Source organism: Dryobates pubescens, chromosome 8 (assembly GCF_014839835.1).
Source record: "Dryobates pubescens isolate bDryPub1 chromosome 8, bDryPub1.pri, whole genome shotgun sequence".
In the NCBI taxonomy this organism is placed as follows: Eukaryota; Metazoa; Chordata; class Aves; order Piciformes; family Picidae; genus Dryobates; species Dryobates pubescens.
In genome coordinates, this window is record NC_071619.1 from 38,754,186 (window position 1) to 38,773,702 (window position 19,517).

Below are 19,517 nucleotides of genomic sequence, written 5' to 3' on the forward strand. Positions count from 1 at the left end.
CCGAGGGCGCCTGCGCCCTGCTCGAAGTTGTGGGGCGAGTAGTGGCGGGAGAGCGGCGGTGTCCTGGCGGTTTCTGGCGGGCTGGGGCCAGCCGGGCTTCTCCTGCTATGTCCCGGTTCTTCCAGGCACTTCAGCGCGCTGCCAGCGCCCGGGCGAAGGGCCCTGGTGTGGAGGAGGCGGAGGTTTACCGGTGGGGTCTGACAGGTCAGCGGGCCGCCGCCGGTAGCGGGTCAGGCCCTGGGCTGTCCGGGGAGGGGGGTGGTGAGGGAGCCGGTGAGGGCGGCTGGGGGTGGGCTGGTGTGAGAGGGCGGCGGGGAGGCCCTGCGGCTGCACGGCGCTGCGCAGCTGTGGGCGTGTGGGCTCTGTTAGCACCCCCCGTGTACCGGATAGAGAAAGGTGTAAACACCGGCGCTTCCCGGGCCTGCAAGAGCGGGTAGTGCCGCTGCGGAGCGCCGAGGCGCCGCAGTGCTCCCTGCTCCTCGCGAACCTTCCCCGGCGGCCTCAGGCCCCGGCTCCTTGGCTTTGCAGGGCGCTGTCGGTGGGTGCTTAGAACAGAATAGAATTAACCAGGTTGGAAGACACCTTTGAGATCGTGGAGTCCAACTTTACATCCAACACCATCTAATCAACTGAATCATGGTACCAAGGGCCCCATCCAGTCTCTTCCTAAACACCTTTAGTGATGGTGACTCCACCACCTCCCTGGGCAGCACATTCCAATGGCCAATCTCTGTGAAGAACTTCTTCCTAACATCCAGCCTAAACTTCCCCTGGCACAGCTTGAGACTGTGTCCTCTTGTTCTGTGCTGGGTGCCTGGGAAAAGAGATCAACACCCTCCTGGCTACAACCTCCTTTCAGGTAGTTGTAGAGAGCAATAAGCTCTCCCCTGAGCCTCCTCTTCTCCAGGCTAAACAATCCCAGCTCACTTAGCCTATCCTCATAGGGTTTGTGCTCAAGGCCTCTCCCCAGCCTCATTGCCCTTCTCTGGACACATTCAAGAGTTTCAATCTCCTATCACTACAAGTCCCTGTAAGAAATCCCTCCTCAGCTTTCTTGTGGGCTGCCTTCAGGTGCTGGAAAGCTGCTATAAGGTTTTCCTGGAGCCTTCTCTTCTCTGAACTCTGTCCCAACTCTCTGAGCCTGTCCCTATAAGGGAGATGCTTCAGCCCTCTGATCATCTGCATGGCTCTTCCCTGGACCCACTGCAGCAGTTTGATGTCCTTGTGTTGGGGTCCCCAGAACTGGATGTAGTACTCGAGGTGGGATCTCATGAGAACAGAGTACAGGGGGAGAATCACTTCCTTCATCCTGCTGGTCACAATGCTTTTGATGCAGCCCAGGATACTCTTGGCTTCTATCCTGTAAATGCTTTAAAGCGCTTTCCAGCACCTGAGGAGTAGATACACAAGAGGAGAGCCTAGGCTTCCCAGCCTTCTTGCTTGTTTCCATTAGCTGTGGGGAGCCCATATTTCAGTTCTGCTTAGGATGTCTTTTTTCCTGTGGGCTGGTGAGTTAGTTCACATGCAGCTTTCCCCAGGGAAGAGATGCAATGATGCTGTGTTATTAACAATACATGGCACTTGAGTCCAGGTGCAAGGAATGAGCTTGAGAACTCCAGATTGGCTTGTATTGATATACTATGCCCCATAATAAGGATTGCAGTGATGGGTGTAGCTACAGATACCTACATCTGAGGTCTATCCTAGCTGAAGTGTAGGAAGGTTTAGGCTGGATGTTAGGAAGAAATTCTTAACAGAAAGAGAGATTGGCCATTGGAATGTGCTGGCCAGGGAGGTGGTGGAGTCCCCATCACTGGAGGTGTTTAGGAAGAGACTGGATGGGGTGCTTGGTGCCATGGTTTAGTTGATTAAATGGTGTTGGGTGATAGGTTGGACTTGATGATCTTGAAGGTCTTTTCCAAACTGTTTAATTCTGTGATTCTGTGAAAGCTGCAGAATACCTTGTTGAAAAATGGTTATTATACAGTGGAAGAGTGTTACAAACACTTCAGTAGCCTAAAGAGTGTCCTTGGATGTAGTACTTGGATGTTGTACAAAGTAGAGTCATACAGTTGTCAGGGTTGGAAGGGACCTCAAGGATAATCTAGTTCCAACCCCCCTGCCATGGGCAGGAACCCCTCACACTAGATCAGGTTGCTCAGAGCCACATCCAGCATGGCCTTAAAAATCTCCAGGGATGAGGCTTCTACCCCCTCCCTGGGCAACCTGTTCCTGTGTCTCACCATCCTCATGGTAAAGAACTTCCTAACATCCAATCTGAATCTACCCATTTCTATTTTTTTCCATTCCCTCTAGTCCTATCACTCCCTGACACCCTAAAAAGTCCCTCCCCAGCTTTCTTGTAAGCCTCCTTAAGATACTGGAAGGCCACAATAAGGACTCCTTGGTATCTGAAGCTGAAAAACAATCCACCTTTTAGGAATGCAGAGTAGTGGCTTCATTACCAGGTTGGGTTCCTTGTACATGCCTTTGTAAGAGCTTGGGGCATTTTAGTGTGTACAGATTCCTGGATATGATTTAATGTAATGAATTTGCTGTAAGTGCTGGTTCTGATCTCTAAACCACCTGCTGAAAAATGGTGTGCTTTTCCTGTCAGGCAAAGGTTTGGGAAGGCCTGTTCTGGACAGGACCTACTTTCTGGTGGCTTCAAGGTATAGCTCTGTCTAGGTGATGTTGGATGACTCTGTAAATGCAACAGATTGGTTTTATTTCCAGGCATTACACTTCGTCCCTACCAACTGGAAGGCGTAAACTGGCTGGTGCAGTGCTATGATGTCCAGCATGGCTGTATCCTGGGTGATGAGATGGGTCTTGGGAAGACTTGTCAGGTGTGTTGTCTTCTTCTGGTCAATGATCTTTGCCAAACTTGTTGTTTATTTTAGCCCAGAATGAAAAATCAAAAAACACATTAATGACAGGTCAATTAGGCAGCCTAGAATCAGTTAGGTGGGAAAAGACCTCAAAGATCGTCAAGTCCAACCTGTCAACCCAAGACCTCATGAGTACAAAACCATGGCTTCAAGTGCCACATCCAATCCCTTTTTGAACACCCCCAAGAAGGAGCAAAATAAACCTTCCCAGGTTTCTGCAGCAGGCAGGCCTGGCAGAGGCAAACAAGCTCCTCAGTCTGGCCTGTCCTGTAGCACACACTCTGGTTCACTGGTTAGGGGCTGCCAGCATCATCCCTCTAGAGCAGCACCAAGGCTTGACCCTGAGTTGGGAGCCACATCCTGCAAGCAGTGGCAAGAGGATTTGCATATCTCCCACAGCACCTGTCACAGAAGCTGAAAGTTCTGCAAGTGCTGGAGCTTGTTTTCTTCTCCCTTTGATTGTTCCCTCTATTCACAGCTCAAGACTGGGTGTTTCTAAGTTACAGGAGCTCTCTCTGCTGAGAGGGAGAACCATGTCCTGAAGTCCATACTCAAAAGAGAGAGCTCATTGCTTCTTCCATTCCCTAATCATTTAAACCAGCTGTTAAATCCCAAGTGAAAAAGGTTCCAGGGTTTTGTAAAAAGACAAGTGGTCATTTTTACAGGCACCTTAATGCATAATGCACAGAGCTGAAGGCACAACACACAGCCAGTACAGAGAGGATGATGTAGTCTCATGCACCTGCAGTAAGATGGGTTTTGCATTTGTCAATATGTGAATTAAGATTTACTTTTGTAAGTTGTTCAACAAGTTTCAGTTTTGTTAGGAAGTGACTCTGCTTTGTTTCAGATGATGGTATTCAGCTTCTCTGAAAACACCCCAAATTAGTAGTTTTAGAAAGTGATGGATGGTAGATCTCTTTCTGTGACTGTGAGAGAAAGGTCTTTGGAAAGGGACTCCAAATACTGAGGCCACATTTTGGGACCTAAGCTTTTTTGTCATTGATGATGGATCTTGTTTGATCTTTCTTGCCTTGTGCTAGGGAACCTGTGGGAACTGACTACAAAGCTCTACAAGGAGATAGTTTATGTAGGTTCAGGCTATTGGGCTGAACCCTTTTCTTGTTACTAAATTTTTTTGTCCCTTTTCTTTCTAGACTATTTCTCTACTTCTTTATTTGACAAAAAAAGTAACAAGCAGAGAGAAATTTTTGGTACTTTGTCCTCTGTCTGTTCTGAGCAACTGGAAGGAGGAACTGGAGAGGTAAGTTTCAACAGTTGTCTGGCTCATATTCTTACACAGCAAGTTACAAAGATTCTGTTCAAATGTGCTCAAGTAAAGCAGCTTTCTTCCTTTCAGGGAAAAGAAAAAGTAAAAGGGGAAGCTACTAAACCAAGAAGTCAATGCAAGCCATGTACTTAATGCAGTCTTGACATTGCTGTGGTATGCATGAATGGCCAGGTGGCCAAGAAGGCCAATGGCATCCTGGCCTGGATCAGGAACAGTGTGGCCAGCCAGAGCAGGGAGGTCATTCTGCCCCTGTACTCAACGCTGGTTTGGCCACACCTTGAGTCCTGTGTCCAGTTCTGGGCCCCTCAGTTTAGGAAAGATGTTGAGTTGCTGGAAGGTGTCCAGAGAAGGGCAACAAAGCTGGGGAGGGGTTTGGAGCATGAGCCCTATAGGAAGAGGCTGAGGGAGCTGGGGTTGCTTAGCCTGGAGAGGAGGAGGCTCAGGGGAGACCTTCTTGCTGTCTACAACTCCCTGAAGGGAGGTTGTAGCCAGGCAGGGGTTGGTCTCTTCTCCCAGACAACCAGCACCAGAACAAGAGGACACAGTCTCAAGCTGTGCCAGGGGAAGTTTAGGCTGGAGGTGAGGAAGTTGTTCTTCATAGAAAGAGAGATTGGCCATTGGAATGTGCTGCCCAGGGAGGTGGTGGAGTCACCATCACTGGAGGTGTTTAGGGAAAGACTTCATGGGATGCTTGGTGCCATGGTTTAGTTGATTAGATGGTGTTGGGTGACAGGTTGGATGAGATGATCTTGAAGGTCTCTTCCAACCTGGTTAATGCTATTCTATTCTATTCTAATTCATTCAATTTCTAGTATTGACTGACTATCAGTCCCAGTGTCCCCCCTAGCTCCTTTTATTGATTTGTAACCCTCCATGCTCAGACTCTCTTAGGCAAAATCTGCAGGAGACAGTCAGGATTCTGTATGATGCAAGGTAAGACCCAAGCTGAATAGTATCTTCCTTGGCATGCTCATGTATGCATGCAAAATGCATTACATCTGTGCATGCAACATGTCTTCACTGGGGTGTAGTGACTGGGCTGATGACACATTGTGTGTCTGGAATATGAACATTTTTAAGCTGGAGCCCAAAGATTCCATTTAAGGAAAGACAATTAAATGACTGGAACAGAAGTCTGTCTGTGTAGCTGTTGGGTGATGCTCTCTCAGTATCTGAAGTCATCCAGGTTATGTTCTGAGGTGAGCTGGCCTGATTTGGGTAGCTTTGTGGCTGGAATAGGTGGGAGAAAGTTGATCCCTTCATAGGTCAGCAGCAAACAGCTGCCCAGGAGGAAAATTAGGTAAACATCAGTGGTGAGGTCAAATGAAGAATTTTATGGTCCAAACTGTTCCTCTATGGAACTGGTTTTATTTGCTTTTTGACTAGACCCTTCCAAGCCCTAGCATCCAGTGATCCTGTGACTAAGAGGATAGATTTTTGAGGCCCTGACTTGGACCTGTTGGCTGTAGACTTTGTTTGCCTTTATTTTAGCATGATTTAGGCCAATTCTTTGGTACCAACCAGGCAAATTGTGTTCATTCACTTGCTTCTCATGGGCTTTCTCAGTTCAGAATAGAGGCAGACCATAGCACTGTTTCTCAGTCAGATGACTGAAACTTGGGTTGCAAGACCTAGGAGAACACAGTTTCTTTGGGTCTTGTCTAGACCAGAACCAGAACCTGAAAAACCCAACCCTCAGAAGGGGTTGGATTGAAAAACTGTGATCCAGCCACATTCCACAGGAAGGCAGAGTGTTGGGGTCAGGGCAGTAGTTGATAATGGCATCCAGGGTTATGAGAACCTGAAAGACGTAATTTAGCTCCATGTTTTGGCTTCTTCTTTTGACAACAGGTTTGCTCCAGGTCTTTCCTTTGTGACATACATAGGCAACAAGGAGGAGCGACCTAAACTGCAGCAGAGGCTGAGAGAGCAACCTCGCTTCCAAGTGCTTTTGACTACATATGAGGTATGTGGTATTTTTGTCATTTGAAAGGAGGGATCAAGTCCTTCCTTGTCTTTTCCATTCCTTTGTACCACCCAGCCTTGTCCTTTGTACTCATCTCTGACCTCTGTCTTTACTGCATAGCTGTATCACAGCTTGAGTAAAGAAAAGAGACATCTGTCCATCCTTAACTAATGCTGAGTGGCATCTGCATTGCCTTTGTATGGCACCTTACAGACCTTCACCATTTAATGAAGTGCACAAGTGTTCATTAGGATTATTAATCAGGCAATGCAAGGACACTTAGAGTTTGCCTTTTTTTGTATCTCTGTAGCATGCCTCATTCCTGGAATGCAAAATGGTGAGGTTGCTGTTGCAGTGGGTAGGACTTGGGCCAGAATCTAAGAAGAGCTCTCCTAAGAGCAGTAAATAGAAGCAAGCAGAAAAGGGTCACTGGTTTGGCCTTTCTGTGGTCTGCTCCTTAGTTATCTGGAGTGGGGAAAAAGCCCTTTTCTGAGTCAGTTCCACTCAGGTGTTACTTTGTACCAGGACTTTGATTTGATTTTAACAATCTCTTAACAAACACATCAGCTTGAAATTCTATGCAAAGCTCTCTAACCCCACCTCTTCTGATCTTCTCTTCCCTTTGTCCTTTTGCATTTGCTCTCTTCAAGTATTTCACATGTCTTCCCACTGAGAGCTGTGTGACCTGACCACTCTGAGCCTGAATCTTCTTACACCTTGGAGAGGCAGGAAAGGGTTATCAGTGATAAGCCTTGTCCTAAATACCATAAATGGCAATGCTTATAATTAAGCAAGTCCAAGACTGCCAGAACTGTGTCAAAATGTGTCCAGAGAAGGGCAGTGAGGCTGGGGAGAGGCCTTGAGCACAACCCTGTGAGGAGAGGCTGAGGGAGCTGGGGTTGCTTAGCCTGGAGAAGAGGAGGCTCAGGGGAGACCTTATTGCTGTCTACAACTACCCGAGGGGAGGTTGTAGCCAGGTGGGGGCTGGTCCAATCCCACATCCAGTCCCCTCTTGAACACCTCCAGGGATGGTGACTCCACCACCTCCCTGGGCAGCACATTCCAATGGCTAACAACTCTTCTCAGGGAAGAGCTTTCTCCTCACTTCCAGCCTAAACTTCCCCTGGTGCAGCTTGAGACTGTGTCTTCTTGTTCTGGTGCTGGTTGCCTGAGAGAAGAGACCAACCCCCACCTGGCTACAACCTCCCCTCAGGTAGTTGTAGACAGCAATAAGGTCTCCCCTGAGCCTCCTCTTCTCCAGGCTAAGCAACCCCAGCTCCCTCAGCCTCTCCTCACAGGGCTGTGCTCAAGGCCTCTCCCCAGCCTTGTTGCCCTTCTCTGGACACGTTCAAGTGTCTCAATGCCCTTCTTAAACTGAGGGGCCCAGAACTGGACACAGTACTTGAGGTGCGGCCTAACCAGTGCAGAGTACAGGGGCACAATGACTTCCCTGCTCCTGGTGGCCACACTATTCCTGATACAGGCCAGGATGCCATTGGCATTCTTGGCCACACTGCTGGCTCATGTTCAGGTGGCTGTCAATCAGCACCCCCAGGTCCCTTTCTGCCTGGCTGCTCTCCAGCCACTCTAACCCCAGCCTGTAGCACTGCATGGGGTTGTTGTGGCCAAAGTGCAGCACCCAGCACTTGGATTGATGTTCTGTTTCTTAACCTGTGTATTTGAATAAGTCATACATCATTTCTTTTCATTGCAGATTTGCATGAAAGATGCAGCATTTCTGAACCTGTGAGTATGATTTGCTTTTTTTTCTTTCAAGTATAATTCTGCATACAGAATACATAGAATAAACCAGGTTGGAAGAGACCTTCTGTCAACAATTCCTTAACTGTATGTTTCTGTGTGTGTGATCCCATGCTTTTTTTTCCCCACAAGAGTCAAGGATGTTCTTTGCTTGTGATTAGAGCTTTGCCTTGCCCAGTTTTCAGTGAATAATCTTTAATGTCACCTAGGATGTACATGACCTGGCAGTTTTCATGCCAGTTAACTGAAACGTGGTGCCCATCCACAAGAAGGGCTGGTTGGATGAGCCAGGGAATTCCAGGCCTGTCAGCCTGACCTCAGTGCCAGGCAAGATTATGGAACAGGTCATCCCGAGTGCAATCACACAGCACTTACAGGATGGCCAAGGGATCAGGCCCAGCCAGCATAGATTTAGGAAGGGCAGGTCTTGCCTCACCAACCTGATCTCCTTCTATGACCAGGTGACAGCCTGGTGGATGTGGGGCAGGCTGTGGATGTAGTCTACCTGGACTTCAGCAAGGCCTTTGACACCGTCCCCCACAGCAAACTCCTGGGCAAGCTGTCAGCCCCTGGCTTGGACAGCAGCACTCTGAGCTGGGTTAGGAACTGGCTGGAGGCTGAGCCCAGAGAGTGGTGGTGAATGGTGCCACATCCAGCTGGCAGCCAGGCACTAGTGGTGTGCCTCAAGGATCAGTGCTGGGCCCCATCCTGTTTAATATCTTTATTGATGATCTGGATGAGAGGATTGAGTCCATCATCAGTAAATTTGCAGATGACACTAAGCTGGGGGCAGATGTTGATCAGTTAGAGGGTAGAGGAGCTTTGCAGAGGGACCTCGACAGGCTGGACAGATGGGGAGACCTTAATACTCTCTACAACTACCTGAAGGGAGGTTGTAGACAGGCGGGGATTGGTCTCTTCTCTTAGGCTGGATATTAGGAAGAAGTTCTTCCCAGCAAGAGGGATTAGCCACTGGAATGTGCTGCCCAGGGAAGTGGTGGAGTCACTATCCCTGGAGATATTTAGGAAGAGACTGGATGAGGTGCTTGGTGCCATGGTTTTGTTGATTAGACCATTTCCCAATTACCCCATTCTAATACATGCTGTGTTGGCATGACCTGATACAGCAATGTGACACCACCACAAGTGAGTTGAGCAAGAGCCTTGTTCCAATGTAGTGTGAGAATGTGGCAGTACATCCAAAGCCCCTCACCCCCTGTGAAACCAGGATGAGGGGAGGTGGAGAAGCTGGGATAGAGGGAGCCAGGGGGAGACACCTCCCCCCCACCCAAGTTTGTGGGTCAGTAGACACATATGAGCCCTTCCCCCAGGGCATGTGCCCCTGGCTCCCTCTATCCCAGCTTCTCTGCTTCCCCCCATCCCAGCTTTGTGGGGAGGGGAGCAGTTTTGGATGTACTGCCACGCTCCACCCTGTTGATGTTTCAACAAAAATAGCTTGGCCCCTGTGGGTGGTGGAGCAGTCACCTCTTGCCCCCACAGTTAAAAGGGGGTGCAGTTCAGTAAGGTTTCTGTGGATCATCATTTTCCAGTACAGAACATGAGTACTTTTAACCTAGGGCTTCATGTGCAATGCCCACAATGAACCACTGTAGGACAAGGCAGTGAACGTTGCCATCAGATACAGCAATGTACCATTGACTCTACAGAACCAGTGCAATCCTGGTGGAGCAACAACTGCTCTGAGTCCTTGGCCTGAAGTAACAGGATATGCATACAGAATTGCATACAGCAGCAATATGGTGGTCTCAATCTCCACCCCATGATGTGCATTCATCACTCAAGACTGAGTCTTCATCCTCCTAGGTGATGGTTGCTTTGCTGAAACCAAGTCTTCAGCGTGGTCTCTGTCCTGTGAGGATACAAAAACTGGCTGCAGTGTAGAGAAAGGGGTTTTTCTGAGTACCCACCATACTGTGGGATATTCCAGAATGGACCAAAAGGCCCAAACAGGCCCCTGTTATTTTCCTCAGCTTTGTTTAAGGCCACTGGGAAAAGGTATTCAGAATGGGAGAAGAGACTTCTGTCCCTAACCAGGACTGTCAAGGAAGAGAGAAACTGTGCACTTCACAAGCCACTGTGGTGCAAGGCCTGTTCCCTCTGCTAAAATCAATCCTCAGGGGATCACCTCCACCTGACCACATTGAGGACTTGGTTCCAGCAGAGCAACCATCGCCTGGGAGGACGCAGACTCACTTTTCAGTGAGTCTAGCACATCATGGGGTGAAGATTGAGACCACCATATTGATTCTGTATGCATATCCTGAGTATGTTGCCTCAGGCAGAAGAAAAGCTGGAGAGTCAAACCTTCCCTCCTCTGCCTGTTGTTCAGCCATACTTGACTTTGTGATGTGGGAGTTGAAACCCCAGTGGTGAGCAGGCACAAGCACTGAGGACTGAAAAGCTCTGGAGTTTTTGCTAAGCCTGGGGGAGGTACTAGGTCACCAGTGATTCTGTAGCCTACTTGATGAGCCTCTGCATATAGCTGTGTCATACCCAGAACAAGCTGAAGCTCCTGTCTTGGGTGATTTGCAAAAGGCTTGTCATCACTCTGCCATCACTATCTGATTGTAGTTGGTGGGTTTTTGCACAGGTGGGCCTAGTCTCTCTTGTTCCAAACTACAGACCTCCTCAAATGTTTGACTAACTTGTGCCTATGTTATTTTCCCCATAGAAAAGAGGGTGGAGAGACAAGCAGTAAATGCAAGTGAATTTACTTAGTTTTGATTTCAGGAAAACTCATCCAGGCCACAGTCAAGAAGCTGTGTAGGCTCTTGAAAAGCAGTACTTGTGCATTCCTCCTGTCCCTGCTTATGATGTTTGCTTGTGGTTCATGGGGTAGGACCATCTCAAGTCCAGCCAAGCAGATCTATCACTTACTTCAATCTTTTTGTACTGACAAGAATGAATTGCCTGCCCCTAATTGATGATGCTGGGTTTCTTTCAGCTTTAGCTGGGCTGCCTTGGTTGTAGATGAAGCTCACAGACTGAAAAATCAAAACTCTCTGCTTTACAAGATGCTTTCACAGGTAAAAGAACTCATCCATTTTTTACTGTGTAAAGCCTTTCTTCCCTTCAGTGTAGCACACAGGTTCTGTGTTCTTCTGAGTAATTATTAAGCTTTGGGCCACATCCAATTGCCATCAGAGTTGGTGAACAGATTCTCATATTTAGTGGCAGGCAGATAAAGGTCTATCTTGTTGGCTTTGCAGAGAGATGGGCAGTATGTAGTCCTTATCTCTTATTCTGACTTGTGTTTGGGCTTGACAGTGTTGGGGCAATTTGAAAGACCAAAAAATGAAAAGCAGACAGACATAAAATTGAATCACTGCTGTGCTACTGAAGTGGTAGAAGACTGGCAAGAAAGCTGGTGAGAGGTCTGGAGCACAAGCCCTATGGGGAGAGGCTGAGGGAGCTGAGGTGGCTTAGCCTGGAGAAGAGGAGGCTCAGGGGAGACCTTCTTGCTCTCTACAACTACCTGAAGGGAGGTCGTAGCCAGGTAGGGGTTGGTCTCTTCTCCCAGGCAACCAGCACCAGAACAAGAGGACACAGTCTCAAGCTGCACCAGGGGAAGTTTAGGCTTGAGGTGAGGAGAAAGTTCTTCCCAGAAAGAGTTGTTGGCGATTGGAATGTGCTGCCCAGGGAGGTGGTGTAGTCACCATCCCTGGAGGTGTTCAAGAGGGGATTGGATGTGGCACTTGGTGCCATGGTTTAGTTAGTCAGAAGGTGTTGGGTGATAGGTTGGACTTGATGATCTTTGAGGTTTCTTCCAACCTTATTGATTTGATTCTATTCCGTTCTATTCTAAAACATGGGCGTTAAGTCTGGCTAGCATCAGCAACTGAGGGAACTGGGGCTGTGTAGTCTGAAGAAATGGAGTCTGAGGGGAGGCTTTCTCACTCTCTAGAACCAGGAGGTTGTAGTGAGGTGGGTGTTGATCTCCTCTCCCAAGTAATGAGTGATAGGATGAGGGGAGGTTGCCTCTAGTTGTGCCATGGGAGTTTCAGGATTGGACAGTAAGAAAGATGTCTTCAAGAGTTGTCAAGCACTGCATCTGGCTGCCCAGGGAACTGGTTGAGTCACCGTCCCTGGAGGTATTTGAAAGATGTGTAGATGTGGCACTTGGTTTAATGGTAGACTTGGCAGTGTTGGATTAGCAGTTGGGCTCCACGATCTTAAAGATCTTTTCCAACCCCAACAATTCTATGATTCTATGACTGTTACACCATACCTTATGTTAGATGGTTTTGGCAGACATTTACATTCTGTGGGCAGTTCTGTGCCATCTGTCATCTTTAAGTTAAACTTAAGATTAGCTTGAGGGGAGTTGTGTACAAAAGTATCATTCCATTCCAGATTATTCTCTCTTCATGATTTCATTTTGTTGCTGGTTCTTTCAGTTCTCAGTGGGCTTCAGTCTGCTACTCACAGGCACTCCAGTCCAGAACAACCTCCAGGAGCTGTACTCCTTACTCAGCCTTATTGAGCCTGACATCTTTCCTAGAACAGAAGTGAAGGAGTTTGTTGAGTATTACCAAGCAGTTGAAAAGGAGAGTGAGCCAGGTCAGTAATAAGCCCTTGAATCAAAAGCAGCTGTTAACCTGCATAGGAAGCAGACCTATTTTTCACCCCTTTATTTGCCTTTTTAGTAGTAGTAGTTTTTACCTTTCAAACAAAGCCACTAAAAGTAATGACTGTTTACCTTAATGTAGTTCTTACCTGTTTAAGGTATGGAGTTGTGGTTTGGTTTCCCCTTAACAAGGGGCTTGAATCATTTCACTAATAGATGTGAAGTTCCTTATGCAGTTGTTTTGAAAGTGTAGCTGTGACAGTACTGTATAAATTCCTTGCATTTAATGCAGTAATCTCCTCTCCTTGTTTTATTTTCCCCTCATCTCCTCTCCTTGTTTTATTTTCCCCTTGACTCCCTCCAGCCAAAGAATTGCACAATCTTCTGCAGCCCTTTTTGCTTCGAAGAGTTAAATCTGAGGTGGCTGCAGAGCTTCCAAAGAAGGTGGAGGTGGTTCTGTACCATGGAATGTCAGCCCTGCAGAGGAAGTACTACAAAGCCATTTTGATGAAAGATCTGGGTAAGTGAAGGGTTTGAACCATATCAGCTACTCCTAAAACTGAAATTCATTTCTTTTGTAAATCCATACTCTGCTGCAGTGAAGGAGGAGACTCTTTGACCTGAAGAATATGCATAAAGTAAACATGCCAGATTCATTGCTTTGGGCTGCTTGGTTTGTGGTTTTAGCTTGTACTAAAATGCATGAGAGACACAAGAATGTGGAGCTGAGCATTTGCAGAGCTGGGGATGATGACCTTCAGGATTGTGCTTTAGGCCAGCCTGTAATTAAAAATGCCTATCTCCAGGTAACCCTGCTCCTCTTCCATGCTTTTGTGGTCAGATAAAAGGATGGTACAGAAGATTCTGGATGTGGATCTCTACAAGTTACCCAGTATTAGTACAGGTGAATGAAGTGTAACAGAGCAGCCTGAGCAGTGAGACAGAAAGTATTTCCTTCTCTCTGAAGTCTTCCTCTTCTATCTGTGCATAGTGGCCAGGCAGAAAGAGACCTGGGGAGGTCTCTCTGGGGATTACAGCTGTTGATGGAGCATGGGCTTTCCTGCTCAGACCCCTTTTCGTGCTCTTTGTTCTAGATGCATTTGAAAACGAGATGGGAAGGAAGGTTACGCTCCAGAATGTCTTAATTCAGCTTCGGAAGTGTGTTGCCCACCCATACCTTTTCAATGGTAAGAAAGCACTCCTCCCTCCAAAGAGAGAGAGGTTTCTTGATTTGCACATTGGTTTTCTCTTACTGCTTGGCAGTGTAATGCTTAGAAGCAGCAAGGAATAAACAATGTTGTACTTGAATCAGAACCAGCTGTGAGTTCCGACAACAGCTCATCAGTAATGAGGAGCAAGTCTTGAGGACTGTGGAAGCCTCTGCAGCTCTTTGCTTGTTTCCTCATCAGTGCATCCACTCTCACCTAAACAATGAAATCAGTGCTTTGTGAACTTCTAAGTGTGTTCTTTAGAGACAGAGAAGGACCATCACATCTCAAGCAAGCATCATAGGGATCTGCTTAGCAGTAGGTAGCAGTGCAGACACACTAAGGCTGACCACCAAGTCATTACTTGCATAGGATTAGGTCTGCTTCTGAAACTCTTTTCTGTTGCAGGTGTGGAGCCAGAACCTTTTGAGATTGGAGACCATATTGTTGAAGCCAGTGGCAAGCTGTGTTTGCTGGATAAACTCCTTTCATTCTTACACACTGGGTATGTCATACCAGGGTGAGGAAGATAGAGTGGGGTTCACATAGGGAGAAGTAGTAAACTGGAAATTTGAAAGATAGCCATGTAATGAGTAGATACTCATCACAACCCTAGTATTGCCCTGTTTGGTGCATGTTACTGACTACCTGAAAGGAGTAATTTCAGCATAAGGGACTGCATCAGAAGTGATAGAGCAGCCTCAAAGATTTTTGTAGCTGCCCTTTAAACATTTCTTGAAGCACTTCACTAACTCTTGTGTTCCTGTGTTTGCTGTATTTGGGAACATGAGAGAATATCCATCTGATACAGGGTTGAGATCATCTGGTTTGTGGGTTTCTTGAGAACAGCTCCCAAGGCATCAGCTGAGTTTCTTTGTGCTGCTGTGTCTGTTAGCTCTGGAGGCAGAATGTATACCAAATGTGAAAAAGAAAATTGACTGGACCCAAAGCCATGATCCAAACCCATGAATAAGCTGAAACTTCAGCTTTGGGAATGGCATTCAGAACTCCTGGTCCTGGGCTCTGCTGCCTTTGGAACCCAGAATCCAAAGGCCTTGTGCATTTACCTCCATCTCTCAGCTGGGAAGCAAATCAAACTGCAGTTTGCTTTGTGGTGCTTGCTGCCTGTGAAGCAGTGCCTCCTGCAGGACACAAATTCTACCTTCTTTAACTGCTTCCAAGGAACACAAGTTCAACAGACCTTGGGACATTCTGATGTTGTGGAGGTTTTTCTCCTGCTGTATAGCAATTCATGAGTGCCTCTCCCTTGAAAGTCTTTGCCACAGAACCAGCCCTGTGCAAATTCTGGACTTGAAAATGTCTGTGTTCTCTTCTACAGTGAAGTCTGATTTAAACAGCACTGAAGCCTAGAGCTGGGAGGGAGGAGAGTTGACTTCTCACTTACACACAATTGTAGGCAGGGGGTCATTTGCTGGAGGTACTCTGCTGTCACAGAGATGCTGATACTGCTTTTCCCCAGCATTTAAGATGCTTTGTAGTGTGTGATTTGAGAGGAGTCTGGTCTGGCAAGTCATGCAGTGAAGAAGATTTCATGATGCTAGGTTGAAGATATGAGGATCTTTTAGACAGGCTTCTTTGGATCCTCACCAGGCTGCAGCCAGCCAGCAGCTGAGCTGTGCCAGAACCTTATTGCATCACTCACTGTAGGCATGTCAACTGATGCTGGCAGATGAGGCTGACTGTTTTGTTGGGGGGGAATGGACCATAACCCTGTAAGGCTTGAGGTACAGAGGTGATGGGATGTGGCAGTTTAACATGAGGGCTAAACTCCCTGCTCCCCCCAACACAAAAGTGAGGGGAAGAGTAACACACTCAACTCAGGGCTGCGATAGAGAGTTCAATGTAACATATCACAAGCACAATGTGTAATTAGGCTGGATGTTAGGAAGAAGTTCTTCCCAGGAAGAGAGATTGGCCACTGGAATGTGCTGCCCAGGGAGGTGGTGGAGTCACCATCACTGGAGGTGTTTAGGAGGAGACTGTATGGGGTGCTTGGTGCCATGGTTTAGTTGATTAGATGGTGTTGGGTGATAGGTTGGACTCGATGATCTCAAAGGTCTTTTCCAACCTGGTTAATTCTATTCTATTACCTTAGCTAATAATTAATAATACAATGCATGATTACCTTAGCTTAGCCTATTTGCAGAATAAGAGCAGTGAGGTACAGAAAAACCCCAACATAGGACAGAAAATCATAACCAGCAGCTACCCAGCTCCCACTCTTCAGCCACCATGTCTGCAGAGAAAGAGCCAGCACCCAAGAAGCCAGATCCCAGAAGCAGAACTGGAACTTCAAGCCCCATAATACTTTCCTCCAGTTAGCACTTCTGCTTTTTGAGGCTGGCATGACTGCAGCATGCTATGAATAACAGCAGCAGGTCCAACTCGCTCCATGACGTGGGACCTTGCTATGGAACGGTAACTGCTTAAGCTGTTGTAACCTCTCTACCACTCTGTGAAGTGCTGTCACAGTATGTTGGGGCTCATAGAATCATAGAACTATTGAGGTTGGAAGAGATCTTTGGGATCATCAAGTCCAAACACTTGCCTAGAGCTCACAGCCCCACCACTACTGATAAGCTACTACCATTGTGTCTTCTGTTCTTCCAGTGGCCACCGTGTCTTGCTGTTTTCTCAGATGACTCAACTGCTTGATATTCTGCAAGACTACATGGACTATAGAGGTATGTTCTGCACACCTTGGCAGCACAGAGCTTATCCTAATGATATCTGTCATATATTGTTCCTCTAATTTTGGTTGATCTATCTGGGATGGAGAAGGGAACCTGATGAGAATTTATTGATTCTTAGTATGGAGAAACCATCTTCTTGCAGTGGTGCTATGAGAGAGTCTGGATTCAGCTCTTTAGTCTCTTGATTCAATCCTTTGCTGTGGTACCACCTGTCTGAAATGAGCTGGCACTGAAATGTTTTTCAAAGTAGTTTCAGCTTTGGGTCTTGTCTAAAATGGAGCTGACAGATGGCAGGGTAGCAGTGCTTCATTATATACCTGTTACGTGCCTGAGTCCTGAAGTAATTGCACTGAAGGCAGTAGGCTTGCTCTAGATTCAGTTTGCCCAACACAAAAAAGCAGATTGGGCCACAGTCATACCAGGAAATGAATTCTTGATGGAAACAGTTGTTGGCAGTGGGGCCCCAACATGTCTGCAAGGGCAGGTTGGATCAGACCGTTTTTGGCAAGATTACCAAAATGTTCTTGGGACATTGCTTTTGTTTCAATGCACATGGCTCCATGCCTGCTTAGGATTTCTTATGAAAGAGGCTTTTGTTTGGTGCTTATGGTTTTGGACAACTGATAATGCAGGATAAAGCCAAACACAGGGCTGTATCCCATGCTGCTCGCTCACAGCAAAGCACGCGCTGAAGGCTGTGGGAGTTTGTGTAAGGAGAATCCAAGGGTTGTTGGCCTTCCAGTGGGGCCAACAGCCAGCACAGCATAGTCTGAAATGGGGCTATGTGCTTTGACTTTGGCTCTGAGCTTTCCTGTTGTGTTTCCAAGCAGTAAATTAAATGCTATGAGTTTCTGCTTCAGACTCAGCAAAATGACCGTTTGCCAACAGTCAGTCTGGAAGTCAGGGTCACTGTTTCAGCTTATACAAGGCTTAACTGGGAAAGAATGGAGGAGCTGAAGGCAATGAAATGAGAATTGAGACAGGAGGATTTGGCATAAGAAGACTCAGGCCAGCAGTGGGACAGCAGAGAATGAGGTAGAGGGATAAGAGCACAGAGAGGATTTCAGAAACATAAATGTTGCTTGTTTGAAAAGGCTACAGCTACGAGCGGCTGGATGGCTCTGTTAGGGGAGAAGAGAGACACCTTGCCATTAAGAACTTTGGTCAACAGCCCATCTTTATCTTCCTGCTGAGCACCAGAGCAGGTAAGTAAGGAAAGCCAAACAACCCATCCTGCTTCTGCATTCTTCTTTGCCTTCTCTGGCAAGAGTTCAGGGAGTTCTGAATCCCACAGAGCCTGTTAATATGGGGGATTTTTGAGGGAGACAAGACACGTCATGAACTTGGGTCTCTCAGCTAGAACATATGGCTTCTGTGCTTTCAGCAGCTGATGCCAATGTACTTTTCATATTGCAGCCACTTGAGTTACTTTTTTTGTTCTGAGGCCCTAATGCCTGTCCCTGTGCCAGATTGAGCTTAAGGAATCTTGCTAGCATCTTATTTCTGCAAGCACCAGACTTCAGGCAGGAACAGACTTCCTTTAAGTAAGCTGGTGGAATTGTTTCTTGAGTTTGCTGATTGTGGGCATGCTCTCTAGCTGGCAGATAGACTCAAATGAGAGTGTCTTACTGTCCTGAGACTTCAAAGAACACTGGGACTGCTGTCTGTGCTTCTTCCCCTCTTAGTTCCTCAGGCTGTGTCTTCTACAGTTTCAAACCTCCCTGTCTCTATTCAGACAAGTACAAGAGGCAGGCTTGTCTCCAGAGAAGGGATCCACAGTGCTTAATCTAAAGCATCAAACTTGAATCAAGTTTTCCTTTGGGCTTCTGGCCAGACTTTCCTAGATGATCCTGGCTCCAATGACTGAGGGCAGTGTGTAGAGAAACCAAAGAGAAGCACCTCATGCTAGATGGTAGGACTAAGAGTGTCTCTCTCACCACAGTGCCTGAACTCTGTCCATGTCAGCCAGACTTAGCCAGTTCTCTTTTACTACACTTTGCTATGTCTGGCCAAAGTAGGGAAGGGGTGTGCTTAACAGTATTTCCACCAGGGTTAAGAACAGATTTTCAGGTGCATGACTGTTTGGACTTGTAGGGGTGTTCTGATTTCTGTGAAGAGGTGCTTGGCATGAGCTGGAAAACAATGTGGGACAGCAGCAGCTCCTCCCTCTAACTGCACTATGTATTCACAATAGTGGGTTTTAAAAATACATCATTAACTGTATTTTCAGGGTGGTGTTTCTTTCTTTTTTTTCCCCTTCATTCCATGGGAGCCTAAACTTTAACCTGGAAAACTTTTAAGTTCCTTAAATACTAGGCTCTGGTTGTTGTGTAGTTTGGCCTGGTATTTTCCACTGTTTCAGCTTTTCCACTGCTTCACCATTGTGTTTGCCTGTTGCTTCTGTGCTGCAGCCAAGTCATAACTTGGGCAGTCCCTTGTAGCTTCAGTGAAGCCAGTCCTTGCTGGGTCAGTCTGCCTGCCAGCAGAAGAATATGTCTGTGTTTGTCAGCCTTGACAACCAGTGGCCTTTGCAATGGATCACAGAATCACAGAATGCTGGGTTGGAAGGGACCCCAAGGATCATTTGGTCCAACTGTGGTTTGCTTGCACTCTTGCAGTCTGCATTGCTTCTGTGTCCAGTTCTGGGGCCCTCAGTTTAGGAAAGATGTTGAGTTGATGGAAGGTGTCCAGAGAAAGGCAACAAAGCTGGGGAGGGGTTTGGAGCACAGCCCTGTGAGGAGAGGCTGAGGGAGCTGGGGTTGTTTAGCCTGGAGAAGAGGAGGCTCAGGAGACCTTGTTGCCATCTACAACTCCCTGAAGGGAGGCTGTAGCCAGGTGGGGGTTGGTCTCTTCTCCCAGGCAACCAGCACCAGAACAAGAGGACACAGTCTCAAGCTGCACCAGGGGAAGTTTAGGCTGGATGTTAAGAATAAATTCTTCACAGCAAGAGAGACTGGGCATTGGAATGTGCTGCCCAGGGAGGTGGTGGAGTCATCCTCACTGGAGTTGTTTAAAAGGAGACTGAATGAGGCACTTGGTGCCATGGTTTATGGAGTTGGGTGATAGGTTGGACTCAATGATCTTGAAGGTCTTTTCCA

General features: G+C 47.2%; 1 protein-coding gene across 1 annotated transcript in view; it reads left to right on the top strand.

Annotated features, from left to right (window-relative positions):
- Positions 1–96: 96 nt before the first annotated feature.
- The window catches only part of CHD1L (chromodomain helicase DNA binding protein 1 like), a 33,515-nt gene continuing 14,094 nt past the window's right edge, over positions 97–19,517 (top strand). Inside the window, 12 exon segments of the mRNA XM_054163904.1 lie at positions 97–204; positions 2,737–2,849; positions 4,049–4,155; positions 6,034–6,148; positions 7,863–7,894; positions 10,875–10,956; positions 12,328–12,490; positions 12,862–13,017; positions 13,592–13,684; positions 14,114–14,210; positions 16,337–16,410; positions 17,514–17,624. Of these exon segments, the coding sequence (XP_054019879.1) occupies positions 108–204; positions 2,737–2,849; positions 4,049–4,155; positions 6,034–6,148; positions 7,863–7,894; positions 10,875–10,956; positions 12,328–12,490; positions 12,862–13,017; positions 13,592–13,684; positions 14,114–14,210; positions 16,337–16,410; positions 17,514–17,624 (1,240 nt within the window). The 5' untranslated portion in view covers positions 97–107.